The 14145-nt window shown below is 43.9% G+C and overlaps 1 protein-coding gene across 2 annotated transcripts in view; it reads right to left on the reverse strand.

Moving 5' to 3' along the window:
* LOC146822906 (tyrosyl-DNA phosphodiesterase 2-like) overlaps positions 1–14145 on the reverse strand; it is a 157861-nt gene that overhangs the window by 62824 nt on the left and 80892 nt on the right. For both annotated transcript variants that reach the window (XM_085607060.1, XM_085607061.1), the window contains exon 5: positions 5101–5219. In XM_085607060.1, the coding sequence (XP_085463186.1) occupies positions 5101–5219 (119 nt within the window). The remainder of the gene's footprint in view (positions 1–5100; positions 5220–14145) is intronic.

Here is a 14145-nt window from a genome sequence, read left to right on the forward strand (position 1 = left end):
ATAATCTTGATACCCAGGGGCAGTATCACACTCTCCAGGGGGGCCATATAAATGTTAAATAGAGTAGGGCTCAGCGATGAGCCCTGTGGCACACCACACTGGAGAGGGACCGATGATGATTTCTTGTGGCCTTCCCATACCTCAAACGTCCGGCCATCCAAAAAGGACGCAAACCACTTCAGGGCCATCCCAGAGACCCCCACCCCCGACAGTCGTTGGAGAAGCACCTGATGGTCTACGGTGTCAAATGCCGCACTGAGGTCCAGGAGGATCACTGCCACCGATCCCCCTGAATCCAAAATGCTCCTGCATTCTCCACGACTGCCAGCAGGGCAGTATCGGTCCCCTGACCGGGGCGAAAGCCCGTTTGGGAGTCACCCAGAAGGGAGTTGGACTCCAGGAAGCCCGAGAGGCGACGATTCACCAACTTCTCCGCCACCTTGCTAAGGCCGGGGAGCAGGGAAATAGGCCTGAAGTTGGCAAGGTCAGCGGGGTCCAAGTTAGGCTTCTTCAAGAGAGCCTTGACAACCGCTCCCTTCCAACTCGGGGGCACCACTCCTTGGGTAAAAGATAAATTTATCAAGTCCATCACTGGGCCACCGATGGTAGGGGCTACCTGCTTAAGATATTTCATTGGTGCAGGGTCTTTAGGGGAACCACTTTTCATGGTCATCAAGACTGTGAGAACTTCTTCCACAGTAACAGGTCCGAAAGAAACCAACTCCGCTGTCCGCACCCTGGACTGAGACTCTGGGTTACCACCAGAGGGAGTCTCCTCGGCTAGCCGAGGGAGAGATGCCAAGATGTTGTCTATTTTGGTTTTAAAGAAGGAGGCAAGTTCGGAGCATTTCTCACGGGGGTCATCGTGAATGACTTGAGGTTCGGGAGTTTTAAGAAGTTCTTTGATAACCCTAAATGATTCTTTTGAGGAGTTGGCCGCAGAGCCTATTCTCTCCTCAAAGAACACAGATTTAGCTACCCGAATAGCAGATTTGTAGGTACTACGTGCCGCCCGATATTCTCTCCGGCTCGTTTCGCTCCAATCTTTCCTCCAGGTCCGTTCCAACCTCTTGCAACCCTTCCTCAAAGTTCTCAACTCCAATGTGTACCAGGGCGCCGATCCCACTCTCTTACCCCTGGTGAGTTGTTTCTTCTTGGGGAGGAGAGCATCAAGCGAGTTGGTGAGCCAGATGTTTAACTTCTCATCGGCAACTAACGGATTGGACCCAAGGGGAGGCCGGGACGCCTCCAGATGTACCGCCCAGGTATCCACTGGGAGCCTGGACCAGGCTCTTTCCACGGTATATACCCTGGGGGCCGATGTAACTGGGACATCAAACTGCCACTGGGAAGGCACCATAAAATGGTCTGTCCAAGGCAGGGCCAGCGCTGGAAAAGCTTTAAGGCAAACAGAGTTTGAGAATATAGGATCCAACAAGTGGCCCTTCCCATGTGTAGCACCCGAATTAGCCAAGTTGATCCCAAAGGCTTTGAGATCGCCTTGCAGATCTACTCCCAGGGAGTTGGAAGGGTCATCGAAGTGGATGTTAAGCTCACCCAAAGCTATAAAGTTACCAGTGGACGAGGCAAGGAGCGCAGCTGATTCTAGGAAGGAGTTAAGAAAATTTCCCAAGGTCCCGGGTGGACGGTAAATCAAAAAACCCGTCAAAGACGCAGTGGGTGACAGGCGAAGAGAGAACTGACAGCTCTCGCAATCGCTCATCCCTCCGTCCTGCACCTTACAAACTAGCGAGTCCCTATAGAGGATGGCAATTCCTGCTCCCCTCCCCACAGGCCTATCCAAATGTGTAATAAGAAAACCAGAAGGAAGAGCTCTAACCATGTCGGGGCCCGAGCAGGAGGAAATCCAGGTCTCTGTTAAAAATAACACATCCTGCTTGTGGTCCAAAATAAGGGAATTAATTTCTGTGGCGTGACTGGGTAAAGACCGACAATTCAACAAAGCTATCGAAAGCACCGATTTATCAAGGGTCATACCCCGACCCCCAGTACATGTCCCGCAAGGCAGGAACGGTAGTCCACCCTCGTGGGCATATCTACATGTGGAGGGTTTCGAGGACCGCCAAGACATAAGTTCCTCCCTCCTATACCCAATACGAGTGTAACGCGGTTCCAGAGGGGCGGGCATAGAGACCAGCCCTAAGCCCGTCTGGGCCCGGACGGGCACAGACGGGCTAAACTCTGGCATAACTCCGGCGTCAGTCCGGCGTCCCCGCTGCGCGTGGCCGCTGCGCGTAAGCATGCCTACCTAAGTAGTCTCCAAACGAAATGGAGAGAGGACTTGCTGGCGCGCTGGGACCCACTCACCCAAGATGGCCGCTGCGAGTCAGGGGCGATGGACCCGCAAAACGCGGTGATATACCAAAATTACAGTGCAGGAGTGATGGCAGAGGTGGGGGTATGCGAGGCCAGGCAGGTAAGACCAGGAAATAACTCTAAAACAATTTTCAAATCAAATGCAAAACGGGTAGTTAAAAACAGAAGCTGCCACAAAACAAGCGCTGCATGGATAAATTATCTCAGGGGATGTGGTAGGATGAGCACTGCTGTTTCTTTGACAAAGGGCACTAGGTTGTTGCACAGATCTAGAGAATTGTCTCCTAAGGGAGTGTAGGATTTCTAGAGGTTAATTAGTTGGAGATTTTGAAAAGGTCTAAAAATAAATTATAAGTGCTAGTAATGCAAATTTTAAAATGTGCAACTTTATATCCACCGGAGAAAATCTGTCAGCTAGGGTGGTCAACAGAAGATTGAGGTTCATTATTCCACTTCTTTAAGGGGGACTGGATGCCCTGGAAGGTAGCTGCTTGTATTATTACAACATTGCATAGACTATAGGTAGGCAAATAGTTGTTGTTATAGGTTATATTGATTTGTATAGTGCACTAATTACCCAAGAGGGTATCCAGGCGCTTGGGCAGACTTGTGGTCCCCAAGGTGCTTAAATAAAAAGCCACGTCTGGAGCTTCTTGTGGAATGCAAGAAACGAGGAGTAGACTCTGATGTGTTGAGGGATGTCGTTTCATGTCTTGAGTGCAATGTAGGAAAATGCGCGACATCCAGTTTTGCGGATGTGGGGATGTGTGCGAGTGAGAGTGAGGCAGAGTGTCTGGTGGGTTGGTGAAAGTGTATGCAGCCGTTAAGTTGGTGATGGGGATTTGAAGTTCTGAGATCAATAGGGATTGGATGTCAAGGCAGTCCCGTAAGAATAGGTTTCTTGAACAAATACGTTATTTACATAGTAGTAGTAAAAGGTGGATTGAGAAACTGCTTTCACTTTCCATATAATTTCCGTGAATTCCAATCTTAAATAACATTAAAATAAACTGGGTCAACCATCCACAATATGGTGGAGGGACAATGTGCCCGCTTGTCCAGGATGAGCTCCAGACACAATAGGTTGGGAAATACTTGAACTGTAAATCATTTGGAGCCAAAGTGGACTGGGATATAAAAGCAGCCCAAGAAAATATGATTAGTTCCAGGTCCTTACGGTATAGACTGGGGGGCTAATTACAAGTCTGGTGATCTATAGGCCACCAGACTTTCGGGGCGAGGCAGTGCCCTTCTATCTACTCTATTACAACTAGGGTGGTCAGGCCTCCTTGGGACCGCCGCAAATCGACAGCGATCAGAGATCCATGGCAGTGGTGCGGCGGTCTTGAGGTCGCAATATGCTTGGCGGGACTGCCGCAGTCCCACCAAGCATATTACAAGTTTCCTCACTGCCACGGTTTTCATGGCAGTTATACCTCCATGAAAACTGTGGCGGTGAGGAAACAAGGGGTGGCTCTGTTACTTCTGGGACTGCGGATGCATGCAGGGGGGCACATGTTGTGCTCCATGTGTGCATACACCCTAGTACCTGCACGGCATGGACTGCAGCAGTCCATGGCGTACAGCTACTGATTTTGATGTTCCCATTGTGGTGCCTACATGATAGACACCGCCGTGGGCACGTCAAATAACTGACACCAGACAAGGAAAACAATCCTAATCTGGAGAGCGGTTCAGCCACAGGTTTGGCAGTGTCGTCCTGCTACCGCACCGCCAAACTCGTAATCAGGCCCTAAGTGTAGCAAGCGAATATGACTGGACAGGGCAAATTACATGTTTGTCTACCAAAAATTGTGTTCTCTCTTCAAAAATGTTTTCCAAGCTGGCTATCGGTGCACATTTGTCCTTCCAGTCCCAAAACTAGCCCCCTGGTCCTCAAGCTACTAAATATTTCAGGTTCCTATAACGTGGCCACATTTTTACAGGGAGAAACGTTTTAAATTGCTCTGCATTAAGCAAGGGATGCATTTAGGGCCTTTAATCCTGACCGAAGCAGTGCCACCCTAGAATGGGACAGAACAAATGTCCAACTTGTTTCTCAATACTAGGTTTCATTCACAGTAGCATTATCAGCCTCCCCTTAAAAAGCCTCTGCAACCAAAAACAGGTTTCAACAAAGATCCAAATAAAAGGAAATCTAATCACTGAAGTTGTAGGCTCATTTGGAGTGAAATGATTTAAACCATCCTGCTGCTATGGTCAGGGACAGATATTACCAACCTTTCATAAATTAATTTTGGATTTTGCTGGGGAAATTATGCCTCTTTCCAGGTAAGTGGCGGACTGGCCTCTTTTACTATTTATAGTCAGCCTAACCCTCCTATTGGAAAAAATTGGTGATTAACCAATGCCAAAGAGTCTACCCAACAGTGGTATCAGCAGTGAACTGCTAAAAGAAGTTCTGTAATTGATGCACTCTGATGTGAAGACAGGATTTTAAGTCAAGTTCCGGATACAAAGAAAGCCTTTGCTACAGCATCAAGAATATGCATAAGTCAGAATTATATTCACCCCTCTTATAAATACCCCCATCGGCAAGAACAAACTCTTTTTTAAACTATAAATAATTTGACCCCCTTTTAATAGAAGCAGAAAATAAAAAGCCTACTTTAAAAGCTTATATGAAGCCTCGACTGTGTGTGTGTAAAAGATGAACATTGTGGCTCTGCAAAAATGCATAACAACTAAGGAAATGCCCTATCAAAGGTACAAGACTCGTCAGTGCAATTATTAAGTACTCACATGAACAGTAAGGAGGTTTCTCATCATGGATGATGAAGGGAAAGGAGTTATTTCTTGACTGATCAACTTAACCTTAGATTTTTTCAACATAATGGCAGTAAAATAACCATCTTCATTACCTAAAGAACAGGATAAAACATTAAGCCTTCACGGAAAGACATTCCTTAGCCAGTTCTTACAACTTAATATATAAACAACTATTCTGTGGCAATGCAACAAATGGAATTCCATGTTTCATGCTCTCGATCTTCGTGCCTACAGAAAGCCAAGAAGTGCAGGATTTGATGAACGATTTATGGTAAGATGTTTATCTAAATATACACATTTAACAGAGAGTAGGGACCTCAACACAACCACAAAACAACGTGTCTGTCGCTTCAAAGATGTTCAAATTTATATGTCAGATAATCATCTAGAAGTGGACAACAGTTATTAAGACTTCTTCAAGAAACAAACAGTGGCGGTTGTTGCTTAACGGAGGTGGCGGGGGAGATACAAAATAAAATCCACTTACCTGCAGGCCGGCCGCCGTCTCTTGTTGCTCTTCAGTCGTAGACACGCAGGAAGCACACAGGCTCCCTTTCGTGATTGGTCTGAGCATCGCGGTTTAGTGCTCAGATGGGGACTAGATGCCTGTGTGTGTACTCCACCCAGGCTGGGCAATACATTTGGTGGAGAACATGCAAAGTGCACATGACGGTTTGGCTAGCCAAACAGTCATGTGCACTTAGAGAGTGCTCACCACTCCTCCCCCCTGTACCATGCTCTGGGCCAGCTCAGCCCGCCCGCATCTAAGCCAGTATGAAAAATAATATGATAACGTTATTATCATTTTATTTTTCCTTTTTAAACTGCTCATAGAGCAGTGGGGTGACGCTCTACCACCTGGGCGGAGGAGCCACCGCTGGAAACAAAAGAATTAGGACAATACTGGTTTCCAATGAAAATATAATTCAAAATTAAGTTAGTACACAGATCATTACCTCAATCAATACAATATGCCCCAATTATGGTCAGAGAAGACACGCAAAAAGCTCCAAGGAAATTACTGTTTGACGGCACAAAAGGCTCCAGGTGCATACGGGCAGGACTAAAGCCTACTTTAGGACATTAAGAGGCAGGATGTTCAAGATATAACTTAATTATTTACTCATTTATTTTAATTATCTGTATAGCACCAGCTTGCAACATGCAGCAATTTTGCAATGCTTGTAATGCGAGTGTCATAAGATCCATATCGTGGATGATGCAAATCAACATGAGTTGAGTGTTACCCATAGGTTTGTTTCCAGGGAAGTGCTTCTTAGGAGGATGGACTCCACTGAAAGGGGCAATTTCTCTCCTTTGGTTGCCGTCGCACAATTGAGAGCCGAAGGTCACTTTGACAAGGCTAGACTTCCAACTAAGGGCACAGAGCACTCTGCTTACATGAGTCTAAAGCTTGAAATTGACTTGAACTATTAGATTTGCTTAGCCTCAAGTTATGGCTACGTTCCAATTCCAAATAGGCTTCTGTGCCTATTTTGTGGTTGCTTTAGAAACGAAATAGGCTAAACCTAGTTCTTCACAATAAAGCAGACACTTTCTCCATGCATTTTTAAGTCTGGTGTTGAAAAATGGCCCACTCTGAAGGGTCAACCCAAATGTTTTGCCTTCCTCCTCCTCGTTTTGCTGAATCTTTTTGTTGGCCTTAGGACTCTTAGCACTTTACCACTGCTGGCCAGTGCTAAAGTGCATGTGCTTCTTCCCTAAACATATGTACAATTGGTGTATACATATTTAATTTACTTGTAAGTCACTTGTTATTGGTATACCATATACCCAGGGCCTGCAAGTTAAATGCTACAAGTGGGCTGCAGCACCGATTGTGCCATCCCCAAAAGTAGCCTTTCAAACCTGTTGCAGGCCTGCCACTGCAGTACCTGTGTGTGCTGTTTACTGCCACTTCGACTAGGCATTTAAAACTATTTACCAAGCCTTAAACTCCCCTTTTAATTACATATAAGTCACCTTTAAGGTAGGCCATAGGTAGTCCTAAGGGCAGTGTGCTATGTAAGTAAAAGGTAGGACTTGTACTTTTATGGTTTGCGTGTCCTGGTAGTGACAAACAGCCTATTTCGTTTTCACTTTGGGAATTCCTTAAATACACTTTTAAGCTGTAATTCCTGATCAGAGAGGAGTAACTTTATCATGTTTCATATGTTTGGAATGGTATTGATAAATCCTACTTACTGGTGAAGTTGGATTTAACATTACTATTTTAGAAATTGCACTTTTATAAAGTGGACATTTCTCTGCACTTACTGCTCTGTGTCCTTGACAGCCTGTCTCCAATACACATCTGGGGTGGGTGACAGTTACACTTTGTGCATTCCCTCTAGACAGCCACAACACAGGAAGTATAGGTGTGTCCTAGTACCCATCTACATACATCTGCATTCTTATAGCCTTGCCTGTGAAGGGGCGAAGGGAGGGACTAAAACTTTATATGAACAGGTATTGTCCTGTCCCCACACAAAGGACTGATTTACCCCCCACATATAGCCTGTCAGACAGGACTGGGCTGAAAGGGGAACCTGTGCACTTCATAGAGCATCTTTGAAGTCACCCCTTATCAGCCGAGTGAGGGACGCAAGATGGCGGGCTGAACTCGCCACTGAGCGGCAGCGCTGTGAGATGCTCCTTCTCTCCCACTCGGTCCGAGAACAGTGCCGTATGAGAATCATCTAAGAAACGGAAACGGAGAAAGTAGAAGAGCAAGTTACCCGTTTTTTCTTCACTTACCTGCTGACTTCTATTGACGAAACCTATACTTCGGATGCTGCGTTTTCTGCTGGGTCGCTGTGGGCAGAGGTTTCTCTTCACTCGACCGGCGATGACCCTGGGAGTAGCCGGAGTTTGGTGGGATTCTGCATTTGGCTGCTCTGGTCTTGGTCTGCAACGGCCCCCGCTTGTGTGCTTTGCTCACGGCTTCCACTCCCGCTCAGGGAAAGAAACGCGGCTCTTCTTGGATACTTGCGTCATGGCCCCAAAAAATGCACACAGATCGGCTCGGGCCAGGAGGGCTCTCATCGCTGAGAGCACTGTTTGCAGTGGAAACATTGTTGCAGGAACAACGTCGGCTCCTCTGGCTCCTTTGGCGGCTCCCTCGGCGGCTTCAGAGGTTATGGCGGAACACGCTGGGAGAGCCCAGAAAGCAGCTGCAATCCCCGGTAAGCAGATTATCCGACCTACCTCATTTTTTACAGATATACAGGGCAGGTCAGGCTCCGTATTGACTTCTGAGAACAACGCTGTCTCTGTCAGCCCCCCCATGCCCTACTCGCCCTTCGTGCTTAACGACACTGTGTCTATGACTGGTACTGGTACTGGTTGTGGATTAACTATAAACCAACAATCAGATAATCACAGCGTCAATGGTGAAACAAACCATATCTTATCCAACAAGGCATCTTTAGAGGCATCTTTAGAGACTCTTATATTAGCTGGGGAGGGGGCATGCACGGCTGACACCCTGAAACCTCCTGAATGTTCACAAAGGGCCCGCCCGACCTGTGTATATACAGAAATGAGCTCGGATACACTGACATCCCCTACCACGGGCGTGCAAACTATATCAACTGAAGATGAAATGAATCGCAAGGAAACTCAAGACTGCCTTATCGATGATTATGAAGACTCAGCTGAGGAAGAAGAGGAAGATACGTCTAGTCCTCCTATACGACACTCCGGCCCCAAAAAGGGAAAATCAAAAGTGAAACATAAAATAAAGAAAGGGAAGATTTTCAATGCCTCCATTTTGTCCGCTTCAGGTTCGGTTTTGAAGCCACGGGGTAAAGCCATTACTGATGAAAGTCCTTTGCGTAGGTGGATACAAGCTAAAGGAGGGGTTAAGAATATGGCCTTACGGCTCTCAGGCACTAATCCCGCTGAAGAAGAAGAGCACCTAAAGGAATGCCCTGCTACAACTGGAGATAACATAATCCAACCTGCCTCAACTGTTTCATCTGCTGCTGCAGGCATTCTCTCATCTGATTCTCAGGTTTCTATTGTCTCTACTGCAGTAACAACTACTGATCTGGATTTCCAACGAACGCCTTCAACTCCTGCAAGCGCCTCAATTGTTTTGCTTGCCCAAGACTACACTGGGAGTGCAGAATGTAACCCTTCCTCCTTTGATCAGATCTTAAAAAATTTGACCGATCATAGAAATGAGGCACAACAACACTTCTTGCAGCTTAGAGAGGATAACTGTCAAATACAGAGGTCTTTAGTAGAAGCCACCAACAAATTTGGCATAATTACTCAAGAAGTGACGGAGTTACAACAAAGGGTTGCTGGCATTGAGGAAACATCCGCCCGGGCTGAGACTTTAACCAGCCAACATGCATGATACGCAGATATTAAGTCTCCAGAACAAACTCGAAGACATGGGGAATCGTCAAAGAAGGCAGAATCTCCGACTTTTTGGTATAGCAGAAGGCTCAGAAGGATCTGATCCGCAGGCCTATATGGTGAACCTTTTTCGGAGAGCTTTTCCAGACTTATCAGACTGGGACTGGGATTCCCAGCTACAAAGGGTCCACAGGTTACCTCTGGCTCAGAGAAATAAAGAGAGTACATTTCCACGGCCTTTCTTGATTTACTTTGGCAATTATCTATTACGGCAAGCGGTTTCCTCTAAGGCCAAGCCTCACTCCCCTATGAAAGTTGATAATGTCACGTTTTTTGTTAGATCTGACTTGAGCAAAGTCACTATGGATAAACGTTGGAAGCTGCGACAATTAATCGACCCTTTTAAATCTTTGGGTGGACAGGTATTCCTGCAGGAACCTGCCCGGTTAAAAGTAATGAAAGGCGGTCATACATACATTTTTACTGATGTTAAGGAAGCTGAGACCGCACTATCGAAATTTGGCTAAGAACCTCCGATAAATCTCTGATATTCATAATTATTTACTTTAGGGCTTTAGTAGATTGCTCACTACACTTAGCATTTTGTCTAGGCAAATTGTGTATAAGAGCTGGGTCACTAATATGGGAGTTAATTATGCGATGTGATATTTTTCTTATGTGGTTCTTCTTAGGCTCTTTAATCTTTCTAGCTGTATCTGTATTTGTATCTGTATTTGCATTTGCACATGTACTGTACTTTTTTTTGGGACGGAGTGGGGGGGGACTAGAGGGTCAGAGGGAGTTATCCGCTGCTGCCTCTCAGTCAGGCTGCCCCAAAAACGGCAGCATGAACAAGGGGGTGCTCTCCCCCAGGGGTTCTGGGGGAAGGTCCAGGTTGGGGTGGGTTTGGAGCAAGGGTTCACGGGTGGTAGTCAATAATGATAAAAATGACAACACAATAGTAATATTTACTGAAAATAATAAAAAAGAAAAGCTGATATATATGATAGTCCTTATTAGAGTAGCTGACTTTCCAACACTTCTGAAATGCTTAGACTCAGTTTCTTAGTATGGAATGTCGCTGGCCTCAATTGCAAGAATAAAAGACGGTTAGTACAAGAAGAGCTTAAACTGTATAATCCCCATTTAGTTTTACTCACTGAGACACATATTAGTTACAAAGATAGGAACTTGTTAAGGCTATTAGGCTATGAGGTTATTGCTTGTACAACTCTAAATGCCACTATTAGAGGGGTCGCCATTTTAAAACAAAGACAACTGAAACTAAATGTTATTAAAACTGCTGTAGACAAAAGGGGTCGATGGATAATCATCCAAGCTGATCTGGAAAACTGTAAATATGTTATATGCTCTGTATATGGACCTAATATTGACGACCCTTATATTTTTGATTGGTTAAACATTGAACTATTGCAATGGGAAGGAGAACTCTTAATCGGGGGCGATTTCAATTGTATAATTGATTATGATATAGATACTACTAAACACAGGGGGTTTCAACGTATGCGGAAGATACGTGCGTCCATTCTGGAACTAGGCCGTCTACATAACCTAAAAGACGCTTGGCGAATTCTTCATCCTAAAATCCCAGGCTACACGTACTATTCCGCATCTCATAAACTATGCTCCCGCATAGACATGATTTGGGCCTCTGATAAGATTTTAGAATCTAGTACTATCGATATCTGCCCTAGACTTACCTCTGACCACAATCCCATTCTTTTTATTTTTAATACAGCTACAAGAAGACAAGATACAAGATCATTTTCATTCCCCAGATATCTTTTTTCAGATTCAGAATTTATACTACAACTTAAAGAACATATCTCTGAATTTATTGATATAAATTTTCACTCTACCTCTCCAATTTATGTATGGAACGCGTGTAAGGCCAGTATAAGAGGGTTTACTCAACAATTTATCTTCACACAAAACTCCAAACTTCGTAAAGAGGATAAGACTATTATTACCAAAATCCAGCTGCTAGAAAATCAGCTAGCAGACGCTCTTATACAAGACTCATCAGATGCGGATAAACTAGGACTAGAGTTAATCAGTCTTCGATCTGCTACTAAAAATATTCTTAGAGAACGAACCAGTGTAAAATTACATAAATTTAAAATCTCTCAATATGAGAGTGGCGATAAAATCGGTAAGATCCTGGCTTATAAAATCGCGGATGACAAAGCCAATACAATAATTAAATTTATCAAGGGACCCAATAATATGATTTATGATCAAACTACAGATATAATTGAACAATTTGTTAAATATTATAGTCATTTATATACTCCGGAACACAACCCTACCTTACATAATATTCAAGCATACCTCGGAAACAATGTTACCAATAATATAGAAATTGAACATAACAGGCAATTAGGGGAGAAGGTCACCACTACCGAAATCAGAACGGCTATTACTTCTCTCCCGTCCGGCAAAGCTGCAGGAGAAGACACACTTCCTATAGAATTTTATAAAATTTGTATGGATGAAATACTTCCCCTTTTCTGCTCTGTAATTAACTCGATTGGTCAAACAGGAAAGGCTCCAAACTCTTGGAATTCTGCTAAAATAGTCTTTTTCCTTAAAAAAACAAACCTGCTGAGGAATGTGGCTCCTACAGGCCTATTTCATTAATCAACGTAGACGCTAAAATATTTTCCAAAATTCTTGCACTTCGATTGGCTCCCTATATGCCGGAGCTGGTCAATCCACAACAACATGGATTTATTACCGGCCGGGACACTACAGCCCATGTTAATATGGCAATTACCGCTTTTGACGAAGCAGCAGTTAATTCCACCCGACTCGGCATGATACTTTTAGATGCTGAAAAGGCATTCGACCGAGTCGGGTGGGATTACCTCTGGGCCGTAATGAGGGCGTACGGCTTCAATGGTCAATATCTAAGATGGATACAGGCCCTATATGATTCCCCAACTGCTAAAATTCGTTATGCAGGCATGATCTCCCCAGGCTTTAAAATACTTAGGGGTACGCGGCAGGGGTGCCCGCTTTCACCCCTGCTCTTCGTACTTTCCATGGAACCGTTTATAAATTCATTACTAACTCAACCTCATATTATCCCACTGGAATCCGGCTCTAATTCTTTGAAAATCACTGCCTACGCCGATGATATTGCCATATACTCCACTGATGTAGAAAAAGCTCTTATAACGATAATTGAGGAATCTAATGCTTTTGGATTAATTTCAGGATACAAATTAAATTTAAGTAAAACACAGGTCATATTAAACTACAAACCATTGACTTTTGTCCAAGGTACTTGTCGGGTGGCGAAATATTTAGGTGTTAAGATATCAGCTAAAATAAGCGACATAAACACCCTCAACTATGATGCCTTACTGAAAGAAATAGCTGGCCTATTTAAAAAATGGCATAAAATACCTGTAAGTCTTATAGGCCGGATTAACTTAATTAAAATGAAGATTCTGCCAACATTTTTGTATTTATTTAGGTCTATACACCTACGTGTTAATAATTCTTTCTTTAAGAAACTAGACGGGATTTTAAGCAGCTATATCTGGGGGTACAAGAAAGCTAGAAGATCGCTTGCTCTGCTTAAATTACCAACCGACAAAGGCGGCTTAAACTTCCCTGATTTCAAATTATATTTTCTGGCAACCTTTCTTGGCCGTCTTCGTAGTTTATTCAACCCTAATAGTCAATACTATTACCACCAATTTATGTTAGGCAATGATTCTAATCGATTTCTTACAAGAGTAAATGACCCTAATTATTTCAAGAGGGTTAAGTTTAAGACTGCGAGAGAGACAGTTGCTATTTGGAAATCTTTATTAATTACATGTAAGACTTCTTTTTTTCACTCAAAGCTTTCTTTGTGGGGCAATCCTGGGCTACCAGGAATATTTAATGACGGACTTGGGACCGTCTGGGCCAATCTGGGAATTAAGTTTTTGGGGGACCTTTATGGAAATCAGGGATTTTTAAATTTTACAACACTTAAATTTCTCTTCAATTTAACTGAATCTATGCGATTTAAATATATGCAAATTAGAGACTATTTGATTTGCAAGATGAAAATCATTCAAATTTCGGACTCAGATTTATGGACGTGCTTCTACTCGGAGAATCAGAAATCATTAATCAGCAAGGGGTACAAATGTTTAAATAATTTCAAAGAGGACAACTGTCCAAAAATTGCTCTGAAATGGACATCTAGACTAGTGACTAATATTACCGCTACTAAAATCTCGGCGTCACTTTGCAATATCAACAAAGTGGTACAATCTTCGAGTCTGAGGATTCAGTTATACAAAACCATCTGCTTTTTATATTATACCCCGTTCAGAATTTCTAATTGGTCTCAAAACTCTTCATCAAGTCCACGCTCTAAGTGCCCCAAATGTGATCTAGTGGCGGCTGATATTACTCATACATTTTTTTCATGTCCAGCCTTGCACGAGTTCTGGACCGGATTTGAAAATATCTTATCGCAAAAACAAATCATATTTGGTTCTCTCTCGCCTTTATCTGTATTATTAGACGTACAATCTATAAATTGCCCACACAGAGATTCATTAACAGTACTATTTTCTTGTGCTCGATTGACCATTGCTAGGGCATGGATCTCCCAGAAACCCC

This window comes from Triturus cristatus, chromosome 5_2, assembly GCF_964204655.1.
Source record: "Triturus cristatus chromosome 5_2, aTriCri1.1, whole genome shotgun sequence".
Lineage (NCBI taxonomy): Eukaryota > Metazoa > Chordata > Amphibia > Caudata > Salamandridae > Triturus > Triturus cristatus.